Raw genomic sequence first — 25,930 nt, 5'->3', positions numbered from 1 at the left:
AACTGATATTATTCTTTATTAAATAAGTAATTTTTTAATTTTATTTTTTTTGTTCTCACATAACTAATAGAGAAGTGGAGAGATTGATACCTTAATTTTATTTTATTTGTAGTTAGGGGAGAGATTGATTCTCCAATTTAAAATAGTTACTAGAATCAGTTTTAAATGTAAAACAATTTTTAATTATTTTTCTCTGATTTTATCTCTCTCCTTACTCAAATTTCTTGAAACCAATAGCATAAATTTTATATTTAAATAAATATATACATAATCTATGTCTATATATCTTCTATCTATATATATATATTCTATATATAAAGGGGATTTCTCAATTTAACTGTTCTCAAATATATTTTTTTCTATTTTATCCTTAAATCAATTTAAAGGGCATTGCGTCATTTCTTATTTTTTTAAAATATTTGAAATAAATGGAGCAACCGCTTTGAATTGAAAAAGGTAATTTATTTTGAGAATTAATTGCATAATGGGAGGAGTGTCTGTTTTATGATAGAGAAAAAAATTTAAAAAAAAAATTTGAAATAAATGCAGTAACCGTTTTGAATTGAAAGAAATAATTTATTTTGAGAGAGAAATAAATTTAAAAAATATTTGAAATAAATGGAGCAACCGTTTTGAATTGAAAAAGATAATTTATTTTGAAAATAATTGCATAGGAAGAGTGTCTGTTTTAGGACAGAAAAATAAATATTAGGAAACTTAAATAGTAGCCAAATGTGAACAATTTTGAAAAAAATTCATTATTACTGAGCTATTACAAAAGAGTAGTTTCACAGTTACATCCACTTCCTGGAGAGTGGTTTTTAATAGTTACATCTACTTCTTTAGAAAAGTATAATTTTCACTTGTTACATCCACTTCCTTTTCTCTTTAATAATTTTTTTTTTTCATTTCTCAAGGAAAACTGTACAATTTACTGTAATCAATTGAAATAAAAACTTTATCAATATATATTTTGTTATATTAGTTTTAATTTTGTTAATGATAAAATATTTTATATTTATTCAATTCAAGGGAAGGTACAATTTGTACTTATAATTAGTTTAATTTTCGTCATATTTCACACTCTTACCAATAATCCCCACAAGAACAAATACCCTCACTGAAGTGGTGAAATCGATGAGAATCCCTTAAAATTATCAACCTTCCAACAATCTTGGATATGTGTTTGATGGCATTATGACAGTCTTCACACACTCTCAAGTTTTTCATGACACGTATTGGTCTACCAGCAGGTATAGTCAGAATTCCAAATGCTACAGCTAATTTCTCACTGTGATACTTTAGCATGTGCTTCTTCTCCTCCTCTTCCACATCATGCAAGACCAATTTAGTTGAAGGAACATACCCTTCTTGTTTCATTTTTAAATCTAACTCTGCTAAGAAAGCATATATTCTACGTTTCTCTGGGTGAAAACAATCCCCAACTGTGAATGTATGAATCCTGTTATGTACCTCAACCCAACTATACCCTGGTGTTTTCTGAACACCAACATCCCTCATTTTCAATCTAATTTTACTAACATCGACCCATCTTCCTGAAGCTGCATATAAATTTGAAAGAAGAACATACATTCCCGAGTTATGAGGTTCCATCTTGAAAATCATCTCAGCAGCCTTCTCACTTAGTTCCATATTGCCATGAATTCGGCTTGCACCTAATAGAGCTCCCCATGTTGCAACATCTGGCTCAAAAGGCATGTTTCTGATTAAGTTCTGTGCTTCTTCCAGACGACCTGCTCTACCAAGAAGATCGACAGTGCAAGTATAATGATTTGAATTTGGTTTCACACCATAATCCTTATCCATTGAATGAAAATATTCAGTACCCCTGTCTGTCAAGCCATTATGACTGCAAGCCGACAACACACCAACCTGAAATATTATTAGAAGTAAAATGATATTTCTTGTAGAATAGAGTCAAAAGGCAAGCTAGTGCATTATAGATAACACAATAATATTCCTCATTCATAATTGATTTGCCATTTGCTCCTGCGAAAGATAGGGATAACTTTGGAAATGGAAATACCAAATAGAGGAGGGAAACAAATTTGTATTAAAAATGTATCATTCGTATATAGGTTGGATTTATTTCCGTTTAACTTAACACCATATATTATGCCTATGGTATTTTCCTTTTGGACAAATGACAGCAACAAATACACTACTAGGGTGAAAATAGATAGATGATAAGAAAACAACAAGCTTTGTTCCCTTCATGGAAACAGCCTGGATTCAGAGAATCCCCTAGCAGCAACCCAGGCATTTCCTTAGGAGATTATTAAACCCTAAAACTTTATCAGAAAATTGAGTTATAAATCTGTGTAAGTTAAAAAAACAATTAAGTGAAAAGTAAGCAATAATGACAATTATTCACAAGAGCGTAAAATATGTGTACCATGGTAATCTCATCAGGTTTAACCCCGGCTGTGATCATTGACTCAAATACTGTTAAAGCCAGCCTGCCAAATCCATGCCTAGCATAACCAGATAACATTGTGTTCCAAGAGACGATATCTTTACGTTGTATTCCTTGAAACACTTCATAAGCTTCATCTATGCAGCCACATTTACAGTACATTCCAACAAGTGCATTCCCCACTAAACACCCGTTTTCATACCCTGTCTTCACCACCTGTCCATGAACTTGTTTCCCTAACTCCAAAGCAGCTATATGAGCACATGTGCTCAGCGCACAACAAAGGGTGGATCTATTTAAACCTTCTCCATCTCGTTTCATCTCCACAAGCATGTTCATAGCTTCTTCATAGTGACCATTCTGAGCATAACCAGCAATAATAGCTGCCCAAGATACAGAATCACGCTGAGGCATCCTATCAAACAAGTTCCTCGCTTGAGCTACATCACCCTCCTGACAATAACAACTTATCATGATATTCCACGAACCTATATTTGGAAAAGGCATTTCCTCAAACAATTCCCTTGCCATGTCCACTCTCTTGTATTGCACGTAACCAGCAATCATTGCATTGTACGACATCTCTCTTCTCTGTGGCATTTCATTGAAAACTCTCCTCGCTTCATCCAACATTCCATTCTGCACATATGCATACACCATCGCTGTCCACGTGAAAACATCCCTTACTGGAGACTCCTCAAACAATCTCCTAGCCTGTGACAAATCTCCATCCTGAGCATAACCTGAAATCATGGTATTCCAGGAAACTACATCCCTAATAGGCATTTGATCAAAAAGAAGCCTAGCATCACCTAACATGCTTCTCTTCACATACCCACCCATCAAACAATTCCAAGAAATCAATTCCCAGTCTGACTTGGACTCAAACAAGAGACTACCCTCCTCGAGTCTCCCACTCCGAACATATGCTGCAAGCAACCCATTCCAGGAGATGGAATTCTTGTGAGGCATCTTATCAAAAACTTCCCTTGCCTCATCAACGTGCCCACTCCGGACATACCCAGACAGCATGGCATTCCAGGAAACAACATCCTTTTGGGGCATTGAATCAAACAACACGCGGGCATCACGGAGTCTGCGGTTCCTAACATAGCCAGAAAGCATTAGATTCCAGGAAAACAGGTCTTTGGGCATTCTGTCAAACAGGTTCCTTGCAAGGGAGAACTCTGCGTTCCTCAAGTACCCAGATAGCATGGCGTTATAGGAGACATAGTTTCGAAGCGGCATGGTGAAAAAAATTAAGCTTTTTTAATAAAACAATAATATGGCATGCACCAGATAAATCATATCCATACATAATGGTGAAATAAATAAAAAATTATGCAGGAATATCTGTTTAGGTTTAAAGAGGCAATGTAGACAACGTTATAAATAAGTTTGAATACACAATTTCTTAAAACTCATCATTGTGTCTCTCTATAAGTAATGTTGAAGAATTTCTTTTTAATGTAAATGCATAATGACAAATACTAAAAAATAATATATATTTTATTATATCTAAAAGTAAATAATATTTTCTGGTCCAATTCCAACTTCTGCTTCTGATTTTTTAATTTTTTTTTACATCTCATTATTCAAATCATTTTTTACCAGATACAAAACAAAACAATAAATATACCACATAAAACTTAAGTAGTTACATTCTTACTGTGTAGTCAACAAAATTAAAGTGACTAATATTATTTATTATTAACGTATGTAACTTTAAAGATATTTATTTATTTTTCCCATTGGAAAGACTAATATAAATTGAATGTAAAAAATAATGTTAAAAACGTTAAAATATAACTTGTTTTAATTTTTTTTAATACTACTTTGGAGTTATGACATACCCAACTTCTTCTTGATACTAATGTGTAGCACACGTACACTCATAATGGATGAATAAACATTACAATAATAATATAGTATTTTTAAAATAATATTAAAGTATTCAAAATATGGTTTTAGTTTATGTAATTTTATAAATAATAAATGTTTCATACCTCCAATATAATTTTATATCCGTTAAAAATTTAGATCTAAATACATTTTCTTTTAACCAGTCAATACGTGTTCTAAAAACAAAATAAGTTCAAAAACTCCAAACAATATTTCATATGCGAGGATTATTCATAGTCTCAACAACTATATATCATAAACACTAACATGAAAATTGATACAGACACAACAATACGTATAATTTATAAAATGTAAGATACAGGAACACAAATCTATATATTTATAATTATGAATTATATAAAGTGACAATAAAGATTTGTGTGGACATCTGATTCAGTTTTTTTAACAAAAAATTATTTTTCATAGCTGATTCAAAATTATTTGTTTCTAATCTTTATAATCATAATAAAATTTTATACAATAAATTTGAATATCTAAAATTTAATATATTTTTCTTTTTTGAATTTGTATTAGAACCATGCTAAAATTGTCAGAAATTCAATAAATATTTTTTGAATTAAACACTTCACTAATTACGTGTGTTACAAATATTCGACGAGTCGATGTCTAATACATATATTCAATATAAACATACTATTTAAAAGACGTGTAACAACCTCATAAGTCACACACTTGATGTGGAACAAAAATATGAAATAATTTACATAAATAAAGTTTTAAAATTTGATTATAAAAAGGAGAAGAAGAGGAGGAATGGAGGGAAGGAGCAGTTTAAATATGCAAAGCTCCTTTTCCGATGTCATGAAAATTTTGAGCGGTGGAGTTTGTGGGACCGTCTGCGTTTGAAAATTGAATCCCCAAAGTTAGAACTGAAACTCAAGAAAAGCACCAAAATTTAATGCAAACAATAAACAATCACCACTACCCAAATCACTTCTTCTCCTTCAGTTTCACCAAAATTCAAAATTTCACAGAGAAACACCAATGGGGTGCGTTTCTTCCAATCTCCTCAACCAAGACGATGAATTCACCCAACTCGGTTCCTCCGCCTTGGGCCACCACATCGTCTCCCTCACCTCCACCACCTACGGCCTTCTCACCCTCGACCCACCGCACACCGCCACCCCCACCACCCCTCCTTCACGTTTCACCCTAGCCTCTCTCTTCCCCTCCGACCCAAACTCCGAACCCAAGTCCCTCTGGTCCGAACCCAGACCCTTCCGATCCGAACCCGAGATCATCAACTCCTGGGAACTCATGTCGGGTCTCGACGCCGAAAGCTTCCGTTTTTCCAAGGAAAACGCCAACCCTAACCTCCTCACCCCGACCAAACCCGGTCCAACGCCACCGAACCGGTTCGACCGGATATGCCCCCCCAGAGGCGAAAACCGCGTGGTGATCTACACGACGACGTTGCGGGGCGTGCGGAAGACGTTCGAGGCGTGCAACGCCGTGCGCGCGGCGTTCGAGGCCCTCGGCGTGGCCGTCTGCGAGCGTGACGTGTCGATGGACAGCGGCTTCCGAGAGGAGCTTCGAGGGCTGCTGAAGGGGAAGCAGAAGGAAGCGGTGGTTCCTCCGAGAGTGTTCGTGAAGGGCCTCTACATCGGCGGCGCCGAGGAGATGCTTAGGGTCGCCGAAGATGGTGTTCTCGGCGAGCTGCTGAAGGGGTTGCCGAAGAAGAAGGTTGGTGCGGTTTGTGAGGGTTGTGGGGACATGAGGTTCTTGCCCTGTTTCAACTGTAATGGGAGTTGCAAGAGTGTTGTGAAGGAAGAGGGAAGGGTTTTTGTTGTTAAGTGTCTTCATTGCAATGAAAATGGCTTGGTCTTGTGCCCTCTTTGTTCTTGATCACTTTCCTCCCATAATAACATTACTCTCTTCTTCTTTCTCAATTCATCTCCAATGCAATCAAAATGGAATTGCAGAAAAAACAGAGACATGGTCACAATTCTAGCATTCCATGTGTACAAGGAAATTTTTCTTTTTAATGTTGTCCCAGTTATAGAACTAACAAGTTGTTGAAATGAATAATTCAAAAAATGTTATGTTGTGGGAGAAATCTCTGTATGTACAAAAGCCTTCTCTGATACTACTACTTATAAAACAGAGAAAATAAGGTTTTGTTTATGTTCTGTTTTCATTGCTCTGTTTATCAATTACCTCTTATAATATAAAACAGAGAAAATAAGATTTCTTTATGTTCTGTTTTCATTGCTCTGTTTATCGATTACCTCTTATATGTGCAATTTCTTCCTCTTTGGGTATTTATAATTTCACTTTTTGTGCACATTCGTAAGTGTTTGGTCTTGAATTTCAATAAAAGCGATATCAAAATAAAGATTTAAAAATTCATCTATCTGTCCTCATTTTGTATCCTCGCTTTTTCTCTATCATTGGACAATGTAATTCAACTTTTTTCTTCCTTTTTTTTAGGTTTGTAATTTACTTAAATTTGATATACGAGAAAAAATTTAATAATAATTTTTTGACGGATGTGTTAGGTGTTGAAATTCATGAAAATTGATAAGAACAAAGGAGTCAAATTGAAGTATTATAAAGTTATAAGAGTGATGACTTAGAAAAAGAAATACATGATATTAGTTTGATGATCTGATAGCAAAAGTTGGAATGAAGTTTGATAGAGGAAATCTATACTTTTGGCAACTCTAATGCTTATAGAGTAGGTTTTAATGTAAGACTCATATAATAGTTGTTGATAGTGTTTTATTCATCTCTTGAATTCCAAGGAGAAGACAACAATAAAGGAAATACTGGTATGTTTTTGTGAACTAACACATCAAATTATATGTATTTGAATGTAATTTAAGACATTCAAGCAACACATTCACGGTGTCATGCTTTTACGAGTGAATAGGAAAATATTATTAAGAATATCAGTCAAAGTACAAAATTTTCAAATAAAGCATGATGGAGTGTTGGATTCACCTATGACATGGAGAAATTCTTTGAAAATTCAGTCAGGATTCTCACGTGAATCAAACTATGTTGTGAAGGAAAACACATGAAGGAAAAAGCGAAAATGAGTTCAAGTGAAACTCGTATTCCACATTGGTGAGCTCACTTGAAACTCGTATTCCCATTGGCGAGTTCAAGTGAAACATGTCCACCATTGGCTTGTTCTATTTGATGACACAAAGTTGAATTGGGTCGTTCAATTTGATGGCCCAACTCAATTGGCTCATTCAATTTGATTGCACAATTGAATTGAGCGAAAACACACTTAAAAGCATGAATTGAGTGAAAACACCTCACAAATTGCACAAAGAGCACAAAAAAAAGTCAATAAAAATAGATGACTATACTATATAGAACAAATTGAATTCACGGAAAAACTTATTAAATTATTTTGATTAATTTAAAAGTCAAAGTAACTATGTTATATATATATATATATTTAAAACTTTAAATATATATATATATATAAATATTATAAATTACATAATTTAGAATTTGTTCTAATCTAACCATAATACAACACTTACACAAGAGTGACAATACCACATATGACTAAAGTAACAATGAACAAAGACATAATTTAATCTTTTATCCACTCTAAAATAGCTATAGAAGAAACTATAGGGTAGATAAAGAATGAGCATTAATTAATAAATTTAAGACGAAACTATAGGGGTAGATAAAGAATGAACATTAATTAATAAGCTTAAAGTGAAAGTTGGTTTTCGTGGACCATAATTTTAATTTTGACATTCGTTCTTATCTTTTACTTTTAATACATATATAAATTTTGGGATTCCATTTTTTTTCATAGAATTCCTCATTTAAATTTACTTAACCTAATTGGTCCAAAAATATGACACTTTATTGTGGAATGGTAACTTTCAAAGTATTTACTTTAATTTAATTAAAAACCATAATTTTAAGTGAACCACATAAAGCTCACAAACTAAAATGAACTTGTGTATAAATTATTTTTCTTCTTAAATTGAATCGCAATTTTAATTTTTTTTTTTAAATAATGTAATTTAAAACCACTTCCCAACACATACATAATTATAAAAAAAAGTAATTGTTCGTAAGACATTGCCGACATGACAGTGTCTAAAGACAAAAATACCCTTTTCCTTTATTAAAATACCCCGACATTCCTCGGAAACTATATATAAATTATGCATTTTGAAATCATTATTTTTTTTTTCTGAAACGTTTCTAGAATATGAATTTGGAAAATTTCAGATAATATTTTCGACCAGATCAATTATATCTTGATATTCCAACAAAACTATAAAATAAATTGATATTTATTATTTTGCCATTTTTTCTTTTTTCTTTATAGTTACAAATATTTTTTTTTTCCAAGTAATTGTTTCGAAAAGACCATTTTCCTTTCTAAGAGGAGTAAGATTTTGAAATGTGATTTTTTTTTCATTCCATTATAATAAGAAAGTAACTGTGGGGTACAAAAATCAATTGGCATTTGTTGGATGATATTATTTAGGCCCAAATTGATCCCACATTTGAGCATCTCCTCACAAAATTCGACACATCATCAATGCTTCAATACCCTTTCCAAGGAGGGTGTTTAGAAACAGATTCCTATATTTATTTAAATTCACACATTCTAAAGCATGTCTAATTAATATCAATTTTAGGGTTAAATATATATTTTTTTTCGTTATAATATAAAATTGTGTTTTTTTTAAGTAGTTTAAACTTTAATCTATAGTATGAAAATGATTATAATGATTGTTATTTTTTTTATAAAAACTTTCATGTTAAACAACTTGATATCTGAATTAGTCTGACATATCAAGTAATAACAATCATCTGTCATCAAATAAAAAAATATCATTAAAAGAAAAAAAATAATAAAAAAAATATGATGATTATATCAAAATTCATATATTTTGTTAATTTTGATATAATCATCATATTTTTTTGTATTTCTTTTTTTTCTATTATTTTGAATTCATAACTGATGAAGTGAAATATCAAATTAAATCAGTTACATATAAAAAAAGATTCACTTCAATCATTTTTATACTACAAACATCTAGATGATGTAAAGTTCGAATCAATAACAAAAAATTAATTTCGTGTTATAGTATGGAACGAAAAAACATATTTAACCATTAATTTTAAATGTGCTAAATAATAATCAAATTATTACCTTGATTATCTCAGTATGTGTTATTTAGGGTATGAGAAAAGTTTTGTTGACCCTATAAATAATAAATAACATACATTTAATATTGGTTTTTAATAATATAATAATATTTTGAAATTAAAAAAAAAAATATTAATTTATTAAAATGTAAAGTGTATGTTTTACTATAGAGAGGGTGTTAATATATCACACCTAGTATTTATTACCCCATGTTGTTAAAGTGGTGATGCATGGTTTGAGACAAGAAAACAGAGAGAATTGACAAGAGATGAAGATGATGGTGGAGACATATATGATAAATCGCCCGTGAAACATACAACTGTCCAAAAATAATGGCACCACAACACCCATTTTTGTCCCTCCAAAACCAACCACTGGTAGCTATCAGCACATGCATATGCAGACCCACCAAAATCAAATCATGAATTTTGTACCAAACACATTCACCCAATTCAATTAACACTCCTAAGCACAAAGCACGGATTCAAATTTACAAATTCCATGTCTGGGGGTGCATTTGAGTTAGGTGGATAATTATAATACACTGAAATAATGCATTCCTAGTAATAACAAAGAGAGAAAAATTGATGCTTGGAGGTAGCTTGAACAAGATTCATCTGACATTTCAGATGAATCAACAGCAAGAGGCATTCCATCACTGTTTAGAGTGCATGATTGTGGGTCAGACCCTTCAGTGCTCAACATCAGAGCTCGAAGAACCCCAGAAACTGTGTGCATGTAAGCTGTTCGATTCTTTGCCATAAGCCATGTTAGACCCATCAGTTCACAGTCTTTGTTGTGGATCTTGCTGGTCCTGTCTTCTGACTTGCTTGAATTTGAAGACTTCTTTCTAAGCTGCAATTGCAACAACCAAAGCCTTGTTAAGTTACAGTCTTTTATTATATTGCTGTAACACTACAACAAGGGTCAAGCTGCACATCAATGCTATCTATTACCAACTATTTATTTAGCTTAGAATGGTGTGGTTTCAATACATAGGATTGTGTGAAGATTGTAATGGTGGGACATTATGCTATGATTCACTTGTTTTTTGTGAAGCAACAACCCTGAACAATATTCAGAGCATCTTAAATGAAGTCCAAGTTTTTTATATAATGAATTTAAGATTCTGAAACAATGCATGGGATTTTATACGTGGAAAAATAGGCACAAGCAACATGCTAAATCAAATCAGAAGCAGGCACGATAAATCCAAATATGGCTACAAATATTAAATCAGCTAATGGCAGTATCTATGGATTAAGCAGGAAATGTGTCAGGAAATGTGCAAATGCTTCAGAAGAATGAGCAGGACAATCAGATCTCAGTTTTACTCATCGCAGTCAATTTACTAGATACATGTCTCTACGCTTAAACCATCATTAATGCCCCGTGACAAGAGCACTAAATTCACTGCAATGTTTCTTGCATTTAAGAGATGAAACTTTTCTCGTGAACAACAGCTTGTTTTACACGACAGAACTAGTTTTAATGCTAAGTGCTGGCAGCACAAATGTGTAGACATCAAGAATGTCAAAACTTCAATTTATTTTGAAGACAATATAGGGACATCACATGTGCTTAATCTATTATGGGTACACATGATTTGACAACATTCGAATCATTTTCTGTAAACGTTCGTGAGCTACACTAATCCAAAGCCGTGCAAAGCAGAGTGCCAATCAAAACAACAGTAACTGCTATCTAAAGTAAAGGGGAAAAAAAAGTTCCCAATCATCAAGCATGAAGATGAAAGATTTAATTGAGATGAAACCTTGATCAGCTTCATCATCATATTCGAAGATATAAGGTCTATCCATCACATGAACAATGGTAAAAGAACACAGCCCAAAACAAAATATGAAGGAAGTGGCTGAAAACTTACTGAATAGAGACTGTGCAAGCACTTGGAGCACCCTCCTAGGCCGGGAAACTTATTGACATTGGTGCTGCTACTCAAGCAATCTTTTTCCAATCTTTTAACACTTTCATCCACCACAAGACCCCCACTTGGAGTAACTGAAAAAGATTCGGTGCAGGTCAAAGGGTGCAGCCTAATGCCGCAGTAGCAATACACCACATCACATGTCTCATTAGGCTGAACAAGGTGGATTCCTCTAACTTTCAAGGCCTTCCCCAAGTCACTCACACATGTTTCTGAATCATCAGGCAACAAGGGCATGTCATAGGATGTGGTATGGCCTTGTGAGGAACGTTCATGTTGCATTCCACCACTAAGGGCAGTGGCTGAGTAAGCAGAATAGAGCCAGGCAGCCAGCACAGGACAGCATCTGCTACGGTGGAGGTCCTTATCTACAGCATCTTTGCTGGAGCCACATGCGCTCTTTATCCCTTCATAGTGCTCATCCGAGAGGTTGAGAGGGCACCCTTCAACATCAGCTTGTTCCGGGAATGCAGGGATTGTGCCTGTTGAAGAAGGGTGTGGGATGATAGGGTGAAGTGAAGCTGAAGCAGCAGCATCAGGATCAGAGAGAGCAAGGTAGGAGGGGAAGAGAGTGAGGAGGAAGAAAAGGGTGTTGAAGAATGGCGATTTTGGAGGAGGTAGTGTCAGTGTCATAGTGAGTTTAAGAGGGTCTAACACACTGAATTCAGAAGAGAAAGGGAAAAGAAGGGTGTGGAGTGAATGTGGATGTGGTTGTCTCTTGTTTCTGTTCTCTCACCATAAAGAAGAGAATATTAGGATGTTAAGGACGTGGTAGACTCTGTTGGGTCAGAACTCACAAGCTAGGAAAGGTAAAGGGAAATAAAGAGGGCAAAATGGATAGTGGGGTCGAGCTAAGTTTGGCTCTATGCTACCTCATTTAGATCTGATACCAACTTATTCTGCTAATTTACCTCATTTACCTCTACAAACTTTCTTATAGGGATTAGCACGTACCTTCATCATGACATCATTCGTGTGGGAAAAATGAGTTTGATTGAGATTAGGTGTAGGTAGTAGGTGTTTCATCGTTTTAGAATTTTCACTCTGCTCATTTTCTATTTTCTTGTCACTTTTTTTAATCTATCTCGTGGTAAGTATTTTCACAGAAACATAATATGTTATAATAAGATAAAATTATAATTAACAGCAAATAAAACACTCTCTGATTTTAAATCTGTCATGGTGTTTTCAGATATTTTATTATCATTATATAAATATGTTAAGAATGAGTTAATACGTGGAATTGTGTGTAGATGAGAAGGGTTAAAGTAGAGATTTGTTGTGATATTCTGTATTGTACAGCAAAGACCGACGATGAGATCAAAAAGGTACCAAGTGCAAAAGTCTAATTGAGTCTAAAGTTTAATAAGTGAGTATTATAAATAGGTGATCAATCCAAGAGATAAGTATAGTAAATTTTATCTGATAATTAACTAAAATTGATTCTGACTTTATCATAGGAGAGTTGATACTGAGATCAGAGGTTGAGAGTTCAAGTTGATCTAGTCCAATAAGTGAAGATCCATAACCTACTTCCAAATCCAAACTCAGACCAATAAACAACGTAACCGAAAGTCCAAACTCAAATCAGTGAACAACGTAGCCGAAAGTTCAAGCCTGGATTAGAAGACTGTGAAGCCGACAAGTCCAGAAGAGAAGAAGTTATTTGTAAGCCCAAACCCAAATCAGTGAACAACGTAGTCGAAAATCCAAACCCGAATTAGAAGACCGTGAAGCCGACAAGTCCAGAAAATAAGAGTTATTTTTTTTTAGGCTCTTTAAGAATATATTCTATTTCTTAATATTTTTGTTTAAAGTCCTACACCTAATTATGAAAAACAATTATGTGGTGTCCTGACTAATCATCTATGATTAGCATGTTGAACTTGATAACAGTGTTGTATTCTCCAAGTCTTGACAGCAACTTGTGTTTTCATGTGACAAATCATTGGATGAGCAAAGTTAAACAATATACGGCAAAGTTCAATACTTTTGTTTTTGGTGCTGGGATTAGATGATGATTGATGAACTAATGAACTATTTGTTTGGAAGTATTTCAAAAGTAAAAAGAATCCTGAGGGTAAGTCTTACATTATTCAGAACTAGATTTCTAACATGTTTTTATGCTTTCATTAGATATTAATTCAACAAAACTTAGCCAAACCTTATCCATAAGGCATGAGGACAACGTTGGAGGAGTTTTACACTAAATTAGAATGCTTGCAGGCTCAATTTCAGTATCAGTACATAGAGCACTAGAAGCCACTAAATGTTGAAGAATGGCATAACTTGGAACCCAATTTTAAATTGATGGGGTCAAAATAAAAATTGACTACATCTTGATTGTCCTAAAAGTGATTTCCAAGAGGGGCATCATGTCCTAAAAGTAACAAGCTTTTTCTCTCTTTTCCTCACTGATATGTCTTGGATCAAAACTGTGGCTACTGCAGCATATCACATCACATGGCCTCATCACATTTTATATTGCAAAGTGTGACTTATAATTAGTTACTAGTGAAATGGTACATGTTGATTTAACAAATTCTTTTATTTCTTTCCCTCTTAGTAGTTTTGCATTTTATTTCATCGAATTCTGTGTTCTTTTCATATTATTGTATTCTTAAGAACATATTCCCACCTTGGTCTAAAATGGTTTGTTCTGATGTAAGGATTTTGATTTTCAATTGAAGAAAATAATATTGGTAGGATAAAATTATTGTAAAGAGAAGGAGAATTGGTATTTATAGTGAGAATAGTTTATTATGATGACATAGGAGAATTACCATAGATGATTGCTACTTTAGTAAGGATCAATAGTGGGAGATTTGTGATATAATCATTGTAAATTACTTGGTGGGACATAGAATAATTAACTTTACCTCAAATCATAAAATTTTGATTGAAAAAAGTATTCACACAGATTAAGGAACCGGTCCAAAACATAGAAGATGTGAGTGTTGTTGGGCTCAAAACGGGACCGTTTCTTGTCATTAAATCCATTAGATTCAATTTTATTGAAACCTTTTTCAAGTGGTTGGTGAACACCTTTTCCCCTAAATGCAAATTCTTCCTTCAATTCCATACCTTTTCCCATTAATTTTGAAAAATTAGTTTTAACTTTTTTTAAAAATTTATTTATTTTTAAATAAAATATGATGTTACATTTTTAAATAACTTCAGCTCTATCCGGTAGATCTATACCTCCTTTCCAGTTGCATACATAATTTACAATCGCAATATTTTCATATTTTTCCAATCGTAACTTTTAAGAGAGTAGTTTCATCATTTGAGCATATGTGAGATGATTGACGAAAAGATTCGTTGTACTTGATGTTCTTTAACTAGAAGATACTTTTTGTTTAGTTTTGTTTTTTATTTATTTTTGCACCTTGTTGGTTTTTTTTATTCTAGATTTTGTAGTGTAATTTTCAAAAAAATGAAAAAAAAACCTAAGAGATCTAAAACACAATTGCCATTAGTAAAAACAATGCAAAACTTATCTCAACCACTAAAATTAAAATAAAAAAATAACCAATTATCATAACTTAGAATCTAGTAAGCTGTGTTTATGGTAATTCAAATAATGAAGTAGAAGCAAGAAAATGATGAGAATTTCCAATATCCATGAAACCTTAAGTAAGGCTTAGAATGAATGTGTTTTCTTCATCACTAACATAGGAATGTGTTTTCTCTATATATAATAATCACTATATATATATATATATATATATATATATATATATATATATATATTATTTGTGTGTATTTACCAATCGGTGCAAAACCAAAAAGTGACAGAAAGAAAAGCCAGCTATTGCCATTAGATTGTTATCTTATATTCATTATGAGGATTGCCTTCGGATATCTTTTTGTTTTGTTTTTCTTTTGTTTTTTTCCATGGTATAATAGTTTCTTACTTTGATTCACTTTTATAAAAAAAAATTGTCACTTGTATAGTATACTTGTATACTATAAAATGAATTTTAACTCTAGTAAATAAAGGATCTCCAACAACTTTCCCTTTCAGATTTTCTTTTCTTTTTGTTTATTATACGTATCTGTGTTGTCAATTTCTCATACATATATCATTATTTTATCAGTTTGATTGTTGAATGTGAGATTAGACATGGTATACTAGTGTTTGATGAATTTATTTATTCCATGTCTCTGTAGCACGCTTTGCAGTCTAAAAAAGCTGTCAAGGAGACTAAAATGGCAGCAAAGCAAAAGGGCACACTCTCTTTCTCATCATCAAACTTTTATTTCATCATCAGTTATAGGTTTTGTCATCTGAAACCCTTTACTGCGTATTCTGCATAAAATAAACTTTTTTCCCCTGTTGTTAATACCAGTAGCAGTATACAAACATGATACTTTTTCCTTATTTCTTTCATCTTAAAAGGGTATTCATAATTTTGAAACTTTGGTGATGAATACTGCAAAAAAGAAAAGAGCTTAAGGGTATCTATGAACAGTTTGATATTTTGTGTGAATGGAATTTGTTTGGAAGTATGAAAGGTACGAGGCATGGCGTGAATCACGACACTGTGATGTTGGGGTGAGAGCCTGAATCCACATCAGTTTTAGACAACTCAATGCCACTCTCTGTGCCAAAATTGCAGAATCAATTATTAACTTTTATTGCTTTTGGAAAGCTTAGCAAGAACCTCAATGGTGAAGTTGGAGGCAAGTTTTTATACTTTTCCAACATTTTAACAGAGTAACAAAAAATGGACCATTTCACTTTGATTTGTGTGTCTGTTCTCTGTGCAAATTAACTATGTAAGACCACCTTAAAAACTTACCTAACTTTAACAATAACTGTTCATAGATTCTACTCAATATAATTACAAATTGGTTTAACATCTTTTGAAAATCATAATCATGGTAGCTTTTCAAAAACACTGGCATAGTAAATAATTTGTGAGACTGATTATAAACTCAGCCAATAATTCATAATGAAGTTTTTTTTTATCTATATATAGAATTCACATTCTTTATGATTATTAATTAATAAATAACATAATGACAAATAAATATTAAACACAGAGTCCGTTACCAATCTCAATAATTATATAAGATTTAATATTTATTTATTTTATAAACTAACTTCTATGCACTCAATTAATATTTATTCATGTCAAATTGTCCTTAGAATATTCGTTTAGCCTTTTAAATATATATTTTGTTTTAAGGTGTATCTAAACTTATTAAGGTAACAATGTAATATGTTGTTTCTTTCATATCTTCTCAAATACTGAATTTTAATTAAATTTTTTGCCCGAATTAAGTACTCTTTTACGTTGAGAATTCTACTAATTATAATTTCAAATTCTCAAGATTATCTAGTTTAGAAATTAAATAAAACTGAATTTATTGGATAAATCTTAAATCATAAATTAATAACTAATGGTTTACCTTTAAAATACTCTTTACTCAATTTTATGTTTGGTTTAAATCAACTTTAACATTAGTTTACCATTTTAAATCAAATTTAAAACCCAAATCAAATTTGAGAAAAATATTATTTTATAAGTGAAGCTTAAACTGATTTTAAAAAATTTAAATCAATTTTATTTAGTTAGATAAATATGTATTTCAACTTTAATTTAGTCAGATTTTTAAAAATAAAAAATTGTATTGAATAAACTTTTATTTCTTCTAACTTTTTATGCGTGGATATTCTCCCTCGGGTAAGCTCGTCCATTTCTTAAAAACCTCGTTATTGGGCTTCAATAATAATTCTTAGGCTTCAATAATAACCCGAAACCGATCTTTTTAAATAATAGATACAATGGAAGCCCAAAACCAATTTTCTTAAATAATAGATATAATAAAAGCCCAAACCGATTCTTTTAAATAATAGGAAGCCCGAAACGATCATTAAATAATAGGCCCACACGAGATTCGGTTCTTATTTAACAAAACCCTAATAGAGATTCTTATGCTCTCCTTTCTCGTATTTTTTCTTATATATCCTTATTGATACAATTGTATGTGATAAAATATGATTCTAATGACAAAATGTAAATAAAGAGATATACTGAAAAATAATTACTCAATAATAAAAAAATAATAATAATTGAAAGAAAGTTATGAAAAAATAACCTATATAGAAAATATATAGCTTTCCCATTACAGAGATGTCTTTGTTTTTTACTGTTAACTATAAAAATACCATTTCATTTTAATGTAATTATGCTTAAATTTGAAATAAAAACAGTAAAAATTAAAGCCCTAGTAATTAATACAATGTATTAAATAAAAACTAACTTAAAAATGAAATGATAGAATTTTTAATTTTGCAAGAAAAAAAATATGCTGAGGACAGAATTTGTTAATGATAATAATTAACTTACAATATCAGAATCTAATCAATTTTTAAATTAAAGTTAAAGATAACAAAATTGAATAAAAACTAAATCAAGTTTTGTTTTTCTCCTGTTTCATATGTACATGGTTGCACATATGACATATATATGCACTCTTATTTATGATTACAGTAAAATGAGAAATTTGAAATAAAAGAGTGTATTTCTATTTTTATTCTTATAATACTCATTTTATTTGGATTTTTTATTTAATAGTAAATGCAACTGTAGTAAAGTAAAGGAATCAAAGAAAGATATAAATCAACTAAACAACATTTTTTTGGGTGGATATATACAAAATTTGTTTTTTTTTTCTAATGATATATATATATATATATATATATATATAGAATGAAAGACATTAATGATCCACTTAAAATTAATATTTCAAAGATAAAATAATAATACTTCTTTAATTTGAAAGTTAATGCTTGAATGCATGAAGTCGTCACCTTCTACAAAGTGACATAAACCATTAATTTATCTCTTTATGAGTGTTAACTCCATTGAAGAATCTTCCACCTCATCTATGACACTACTCCTCTTTATGAAAGAACCAAGACCCCACTCCAACATAGAAAAATGTAAAACAAAACTAAAATTGTTCCCATGCTGCACCATCCACCATAGCACAACTTGCAGCCTCATTGATCCACCTGTGGACTCCACAAATCACACATTTCAACCATGTAAGTTCAAAATGTACAATGATGATGCCAGCTGTCCAAAGCACAGAAGATGATCACTGGTTTTGATCACTGTGGTCTCTGACGTGTCATCCATTGCATGTCTCTGATTCTGCGAGATGATGGTCCATGCATGAATTCATGGCTTTATTAACTCAGAAAGTTACAAAACAAAGGTCCCTGGTTTTTACCCTAGCTTTTCATTTCAATCAGAAATTTCTCTATATAAACCCTATAGAGCAAGAGCAATATCACCAACTCTCTCTAGTTCTAGCATAAGCTCTTTCTTTGCTCTACTTGTTGTTTCTGAGTGTGTTCTTGTGCACTTTCTTTGCTGCCATGGCTGCATCTGTTGACCCTCTTGTGGTGGGTCGAGTAATAGGTGATGTGGTCGACATGTTTGTCCCCTCAGTCAACATGTCTGTGTACTACGGTTCCAAACATGTCACAAGCGGATGTGACATTAAGCCATCCATTGCAGTCAACCCACCTAAGCTCACTCTAACTGGAAAGAAGGAAAACCTTTACACTCTGGTAAAAATTTTTGGTCTGTTTTTCTTTTTCTGATTAGAATCTGATTAGTGTCTGATGTATCTGTTTAAAGAGTTGGTGATTCTTTCTGAGAATTCTGATTGTGAGAAATTGTTAGTTGTTTAGATTGTTGTAGACTTTTATAATGTATAAAGAGTTGAAACACCTTATTCATATTTATTTAAAGGAAAAATCTCACATGCAAGAGGTTTTTTGATTTGCATGCAGATTATGACTGATCCTGATGCACCAAGCCCCAGTGAACCAAACATGCGTGAATGGATCCACTGGTGAAAGAATTTCTTTTACTTGTTTCTTTGTTCTAAGAGTTTATAGCTTTTCTGGATATATAATTAAGGTGATGTTGCTGTTGTAATTTTCAGGGTGGTGGCGGATATACCTGGTTGCACAAATCCCTTTCGTGGTACTTAATACAAAAAAATTCTGAGATCTGCTTTACATTTTCATTTTTGTTGCATGCACCAGTTCTAATTTTTTCTTTTAATGTGGTACAGAAAATAAATTGATCTTTTGATCTGCTCCATTGGGATGATAAAATAAAGTTTAATCATCAATGAAGTTGAATTATGTTGCATGCACGGTTAACGAGTTTATTTATTTTTTCTTTTCTGTGACAGAAAATATTTGATGTTGATCTCTTTCATATCTTAACATCTTTTTACTTTTACTAAAAAAAAACAGTTAGATTATGTTGCATGCACATGTAAGTGGATTCAATTCTATTTTTTGTTATGAAAAATAATGAGAATAGGTGTCGAAAGATCCACTGCCTTAAACTTACTCTCGATTTCAGAACATTTTGTTTTCTGATGTTTCAATTCATCAAGTATTTTTTCTACACCTGTGCTACAATTTAACTACAGTGTCTTTGTCTTCCACGTGCCTGTTGTGAACATGAGTCACTAGAAAATATGATCTAAATTCTGAAAGAATTACAAGTTAATTTGAAGAGTTAAATTGAAAAACCATTTTACTAAATCAACTTTTTATTGTTTTTTTTTTCTCAAGGCATGCACCAATTCAGCTAACAGGTGTTGGCCAGAGAATCTTGTGATATACTATGTTCACACGTGTCCTTGCATGTCCCCAAAATGCACTGTTTTGTTTCAGAATCATCAATGTGTCAAACACACTCCAAAGAAAAAAACAAATTCTGAAATCTCTGCATTATTAGTAGCCTAATATCTTCCATTCAACATTGTTTTGTAGCAAACAACTATAATTCTTTTACATGCAAAAGAAAACTAATAATGAAACTTCTTTTTATCATCATTAATCATTAATAATAGATCTAACTCTTATACAGAAACAATCAAACACTTCACTCTCAGAATCTACAAATACATCACACCCAGATGAAATATAATGAAAAGTAATAATGGAGTAATCGTGTTGCGTGCAGGAAAAGAAATCATCCCATACACTGGACCAAAGCCACCTGTGGGAATCCATCGTTACATCTTTGTGCTCTTTGAACAGAAAGCACCAATGGGTCCTGTGGAACAGCCAGAAAGTAGAGGGAACTTCAGCACTAGAACTTTTGCAAAGGACATGGATTTGGGTCTCCCTGTGGCCACAGTCTATTTCAACTCTCAGAAGGAACCTGCTTCTAGGAAGAGATGAATCATCACCTTCTTTCAATCTATGCATCTATCAGACACCAACCATATCTGAATTAATCTCTATCAGTGTGTGTAGTTACATAGTAGGTTAGGGTTTTGGGTGTTGTGCACTTCATTTCACTACCTTTATCTACTTTTGTTCTATTCACATGTCTCTTTTTCCTTCACTTTTTCCTTTGGTTTGTAATAACTCTTGGTGTGTATCTCTTGCTTTATATCATAATCTAAAATTATGAGCCTTCATGTTTATATTTGTATTGTTGTGCAATTTATCATACCATCACTTTAATCATATCAGTAAAGGAAAATAAAAATCAATAACTCTGTGATAAAATAAAAACAAATAATATATGTTTATAATTATATATAGAGAATATTTATTAGGATGTACTAATATTGAATTTAAAATGTATATATACAAAGAAGAATAAAAATTGAATTTTTATTAGTACCTATATAATTTACCCAGTGATTGGATTATTTGGTAAAATATTTGTATATTGTATTTATGTTTTGAAAATATTGATTATATTCATAAGTTTTATTTCTTTCTATTTTTTTTAAAATATTTTTTATTAATAAATATAATAAAAAATATTTCAAGAACTTTGTACACAAGATAAAACTACCATTCCTTCCAACTACTTAAAAAGTTAACCCAACCTCAAACTATAAGTAAACTATTTTAAGAAAAAAAACAAAAGTATAAAGTTGTACATTACAAGAACTTGGACTTGAAAGTCCTTTGACACCCCTCCATTCCAATTGAGAAGGACTTCCATCTTTAATACATATGTACTTCATTCATTGAACCTCAATATCAAGATCACAATTTTGCACACTTCAAAGTTTATATTAGTACTACCTACCACCTATCCTAAATTTGGCAGTTGGTTGAAATGCAAATATGCAAATTTTTGCAAATAGTCCAACTCAAAATCTTGGTGGTTAATTAAAATGTAAATTAACAATTTTTTTTTCTATTTGGTATATGTAATCAATTTTATGTGTAAATATTTTGAATGAATTGTTGCTTTATGGATATATGACTGACTGGAAAGTATATTTCTTTAAGCTATAGATAATTTAGATAGTCAGGAAAGGTTTTTGTTGGTAATGCAGTACATGACTAAAAAGATGTGATTTAGTGGTCCAACTGGAATGCAAAATCTTGGTATTACAGTCATCTTTGTAAAATTGTGCAATTCAATCTCGTACGCATAATTGGGCTTGAACATTATTCTTATGGATGGGCTAAGTGGAAGTTGGGCTTCATAAGATTATTAATATGATTATTTTGTATGCATATCTTTTGTAGTTTATGTTGTTTGTACTATAAAATATCTATATTTTGTATAAAGTTGTAAGGACAACTAGGTATATCTAAAATAAAACTTCTTAACTTTCTTCACGAAATTATTAGTGGAGCATTAAAAAAGACTTCAATTTTCTTCATTTAAGAATGTTGAAATCAAGTCATAAATCTCCATTTCTCAAACTCTAACAGAATGTTATAATTTTTATTTTAAAGTTTTTTTCTAGTTGCCTTATTGTAAAATCTGTAATGGACTTGGGCCTATTCTAAAGGATTAACTCTCAGAATGGATTATTTATAATGGACCATTCATAGTAAAATATCATAAATAATAATTGAATATAACTTTGGTTCAATAAATATAGGTTATTGTCCTTATATATGGTTTTAACTAAAGAAGTGAAATATGCATTCATAATGTAAAATAATTTTACATTGAGGTTCACTAAGAAACATCATATATATTTAAATTTATTTTGCTTTCATAATAGTTATTTTAAAAGCCAAATTAACAATAAATTGGTTATTAAATTGTTGTATACTATATCAACTCATCCACTAAAATTGAGTTCAATTTCAAGTTCAAACCTTTTATATATATGGGTTCACCACTTGAAGAAAAACTTTATAATAAGAACCTAAATTAAAAGTATCAAACATTAAGAGTATTTAACCTTTGTTTATAAGTGGAAAAATGGTTCAGAAAACATACAAAGAAAATTTAGGAGACTGTCTTGAGAAAAATCCCTTAAATAGCTTAAGCATAAATCTCCATAATTTATCCAATTTTTCTTGGATGAGGAACTCTAAATCCAAGGCCTAGTTATCACTTTTTCTTGAAATTTCCACATAGTTACTCAAATCTTCCTACTTGAACAACTTCAATACCACTACTATACAACTTAAGAAAAAAATAGTTTATCTTGTTCCAATTATTATCCTAAATCCTAAAACCCTAAACCTAATCATAAAGTTTTAAATCATTTTAGTTAATATTTACTATGTCCATATATATATACATCAAATTTAGTTAGTATTTTCTATTAAGTTCTAAAAAGACATTAATTTAGTACATTTTTTTAAATCCAAACCAAAATTATTTTGAAGTCTCTAAACTAAATTTCCAAGTTAGGAACTCACAATTTAGTCTATCATCAAGTCTAAAATATGCATATGAAAATAATTTCAACAATATATTACCTTCACATATGACAACAAATTTTACTATATCATACCTTCGTACATTCATTCAAATTACATCAAATAAAATTCTCAATCATTAAATAATAATAATAATAAAGACCCAGAATTTACTCAAAACCCACAATTCAGTCTTATTAGTTCAGCAAGTCAACAGCAACAAAATCTCAAAAACAACCAATTTAACAAAATTATCAATTTGATTCTTAACAATTTTTATATGTGAGGACCTTATAACATAACCTTAAATTATCATTAATAGCCAAAATTTGAATTTAAAACAAAAGTAGGTTTTCTTCTCTTACCCTAGTATGTGTGTATTCTAATAAAAAGAAGAATATGAAGCAAAACACAACTCATTGATTACCTCAAACTTCATATCCTAGCCTTCAACACTCCATCATTAAGCTCAAACTCACAAAACATGCATGGGAAATTATAGATTCAGGAGAAGAAACTTGCCTAATATTACACTCCAAAGTTGATATTATACACTTCCTTTAAGTAATATGTAAACAATTTCCCCAAAAAAAAATTCTGAGAGATATCTCCAAAGAGAAAGGGAGAGAACAAAAGAAGAGCAGTAGATGAATGATGAGAACAAAAGATTTTCATGCTAAACATTGTGAAGCAAACAAAGTCTTGCTAGAAACTCAATTTCGCTGTCTTTCCGACCTTGGGAACAAAAATGGCATCACTGAGAGAGAAAAGTGCAACGTTTAATGTAACCAAAATAACTTTTTCAGTATGCTTTTACCATTATTCCTTACACTTTTTTTAACAAAACTTATATATAGATCTGCAATATCTAACATCTATGTTAATCTTTTGCGTTTTATCAGACAAAGATTACGAACCATAGAAAGATAATATTTGGTATATATAATGTTCAGTTGTGTTCTCACTGAGGGGATGGAAAATATATTCAAAAACCAACTCAAAGCATCACAAAATTCTCAGTAAGCATTTCTTAAGAAAACAAAAGAAATTATAACCTCCTACTTTGCATGAGGTTGTCAACTAGATATGGAGTTACGTGTGGATAACAGTAGTATGAATTGTACAGACATAAAAATCAGAAAATTTTCAAAAAGAAAGGATAGATTACATAGAAATCTTTACTATAGGACAATTGAAGGTTTGGTAGTGGATTTCTTCAAAAATTCGTTTAACTAGTTTTTCTTATTCTGATTGGTATTCACAATCGTTACTTTGCATGAAATTTATAAAAAAAAAAAAGTAGTAAGTGGAGTAATGATAAATTTGAATCTGTACAGCAGTGTTAATAGCTTTAAACTCTGAAATATCTTTATTATTTATTCATTTTTACTGATAAAAAAGCTTCCAGTAAAAGATAAATCCCATCAAAAAACCAGAAGTTATATATGTTTGTGTGTGGACTCAAGGTCGAACAGACAACGAGATAAAGATTAATCTAGCAAGAGAGTGTTCACTTGACAAAGGAAAGCATAAAAATCACTCACCACACCACAGTTGCTTCATGAATATTTGTTAGAAGCTCTTTCTCTTTGTTTGTGAGGTGAAGATTAAGGTGGTGAAGAAGAGCATTGGAAGGTGAAATGAAGCAGAGAGAGAAGAGGAGGTGATTAGGTTTGGCATGGCCATGAGTATAAATAGAGAGCAATTGCAGTGAAATATGTAGCAGATGACTAACCAGCAACCTTGACTTTCAGGTATGTGTGATGCAACAAGCATGGAGATTTGAACATGTATACAATGGCAGAGAGAAAAGGGGTAGATACAAGAATTTCAAGACGTTGAAGAGTAAATGAAAGCAACCACATTCACCAACTAGATATCCTACCAAATTGTTTAAGAATAATAATGTTATCCAAATTATTCTTAAAAGCTTTTAAACTTTTTAGAAAGTTACAACATTGGAGTTTTATGGTGAAATTGATGTCAAATGTCACACCTACCCTAATGCATATTTACTTCAACTTCTTTTACAAAAGCCTTGATAAATAGTAATTTTTTTCTTTTCTTTCTTTCTCAATGGAAATAATGCCAAAATTAATTCCAACAGTTATATAAAAAATTATGCTTGTTACTTTTCTTCTTTTTCTTAATATCCTACTTAATTTTAATTTTAATAAATAATTTGATTTAATTTACTAACAACTCAAATTGAAATTTTCTTTATTCACTACAATTAAATATCAATTATTGTAAAGATAAAAAATAATTACTCATTATATTAACTAATTAAATATATTTTATGAACTAAAAATAATTATTGGTGTCTAAAATAGTTTCTATTATTAATAAAAATGTATAAAATAATTTTTAATTAAATTGATATTTATTAAAGTTTTAACTACTAAATACTTCATATTGTAAATTGTAAATAAGTTTTAATTAAGTAGTATATGAGTACTTGTGTTCCTATTTATGTTTTTATTTTTTATTATTATGTTAGCTAAGTATTTTTTTTTATCCAAATAATGTGTTAAGTGCTCTTAAGTATTTTGACTTTAAACGTTAGTACCACTATTTTTAGTATGTTTTGGCTATTTTTTCATTATTATGTTATTTTCTCTTTCTTTATTTTACATTGTTTATCATCCCTCTAAAATTTTTACATCAAATCATATAGTTTTTACATATGTAAATAGTTTTTTTTATATTATATTTACCTTGTAAAAGTTAAATTTGCGGTAAGTACTTTTAGTTTAACATATCTTAATTTCTCTTTTTTTATCAACAAATAATTAA

At 31.1% G+C, this 25,930-nt stretch overlaps 4 protein-coding genes across 4 annotated transcripts; 2 read left to right on the top strand and 2 right to left on the bottom strand.

Moving 5' to 3' along the window:
- Window positions 1–1,056: 1,056 nt before the first annotated feature.
- LOC137813021 (pentatricopeptide repeat-containing protein At4g02750) lies at window positions 1,057–3,853 on the bottom strand. Its single transcript, XM_068615297.2, has 2 exons — window positions 2,417–3,853; window positions 1,057–1,893 (listed from the first exon to the last, which is right to left on the bottom strand). The coding sequence occupies exons 1-2, from the start codon at window positions 3,683–3,685 to the stop codon at window positions 1,087–1,089; spliced, it is 2,076 nt and encodes a 691-aa protein (XP_068471398.2). The 5' UTR covers window positions 3,686–3,853; the 3' UTR covers window positions 1,057–1,086.
- Window positions 3,854–5,119: 1,266 nt separating this feature from the next.
- LOC137813020 (uncharacterized protein At5g39865) lies at window positions 5,120–6,495 on the top strand. Its single transcript, XM_068615295.2, has one exon. The coding sequence runs from the start codon at window positions 5,345–5,347 to the stop codon at window positions 6,203–6,205; it is 861 nt and encodes a 286-aa protein (XP_068471396.2). The 5' UTR covers window positions 5,120–5,344; the 3' UTR covers window positions 6,206–6,495.
- Window positions 6,496–9,772: 3,277 nt separating this feature from the next.
- On the bottom strand, window positions 9,773–12,243 carry LOC137813018 (putative GPI-anchored protein At4g28100). The gene is made up of 2 exons (XM_068615293.2): window positions 11,389–12,243; window positions 9,773–10,358 (listed from the first exon to the last, which is right to left on the bottom strand). Exons 1-2 carry the CDS (start codon window positions 12,079–12,081, stop codon window positions 10,038–10,040), a joined length of 1,014 nt encoding a protein of 337 aa, XP_068471394.2. The 5' UTR covers window positions 12,082–12,243; the 3' UTR covers window positions 9,773–10,037.
- A 6,514-nt stretch (window positions 12,244–18,757) lies between these two features.
- Window positions 18,758–20,928, top strand: E12A11 (PEBP (phosphatidylethanolamine-binding protein) family protein). Its single transcript, XM_068615292.2, has 4 exons — window positions 18,758–19,039; window positions 19,265–19,326; window positions 19,420–19,460; window positions 20,460–20,928. Exons 1-4 carry the CDS (start codon window positions 18,845–18,847, stop codon window positions 20,678–20,680), a joined length of 519 nt encoding a protein of 172 aa, XP_068471393.1. The 5' UTR covers window positions 18,758–18,844; the 3' UTR covers window positions 20,681–20,928.
- Window positions 20,929–25,930: the final 5,002 nt, after the last annotated feature.

This window comes from Phaseolus vulgaris, chromosome 2 (assembly GCF_051622355.1).
Source record: "Phaseolus vulgaris cultivar YP4 chromosome 2, ASM5162235v1, whole genome shotgun sequence".
NCBI lineage: Eukaryota > Viridiplantae > Streptophyta > Magnoliopsida > Fabales > Fabaceae > Phaseolus > Phaseolus vulgaris.
Note: the sequence above shows the minus strand (reverse complement) of the source record. Positions and strands in the feature narration are given on the sequence as shown.

What these genes read in the sequence shown, in the direction of transcription:
- LOC137813021 (XM_068615297.2), bottom strand. Translation starts at nt 3,685, where the DNA reads ATGCCGCTTCGAAACTATGTCTCCTATAACGCCATGCTATCTGGGTAC. An exon ending in AACCTGATGAGATTACCATG is followed by an intron (nt 1,894 to 2,416) that starts GTACACATATTT and finishes ATAATATTTCAG; the next exon opens with GTTGGTGTGTTGTCGGCTTG.
- LOC137813020 (XM_068615295.2), top strand. Translation starts at nt 5,345, where the DNA reads ATGGGGTGCGTTTCTTCCAATCTCCTCAACCAAGACGATGAATTCACC.
- LOC137813018 (XM_068615293.2), bottom strand. Translation starts at nt 12,081, where the DNA reads ATGACACTGACACTACCTCCTCCAAAATCGCCATTCTTCAACACCCTT. An exon ending in GCTTGCACAGTCTCTATTCA is followed by an intron (nt 10,359 to 11,388) that starts GTAAGTTTTCAG and finishes TTGCAATTGCAG; the next exon opens with CTTAGAAAGAAGTCTTCAAA.
- E12A11 (XM_068615292.2), top strand. Translation starts at nt 18,845, where the DNA reads ATGGCTGCATCTGTTGACCCTCTTGTGGTGGGTCGAGTAATAGGTGAT. An exon ending in ATGCGTGAATGGATCCACTG is followed by an intron (nt 19,327 to 19,419) that starts GTGAAAGAATTT and finishes TGTAATTTTCAG; the next exon opens with GGTGGTGGCGGATATACCTG. An exon ending in TTGCACAAATCCCTTTCGTG is followed by an intron (nt 19,461 to 20,459) that starts GTACTTAATACA and finishes TGTTGCGTGCAG; the next exon opens with GAAAAGAAATCATCCCATAC.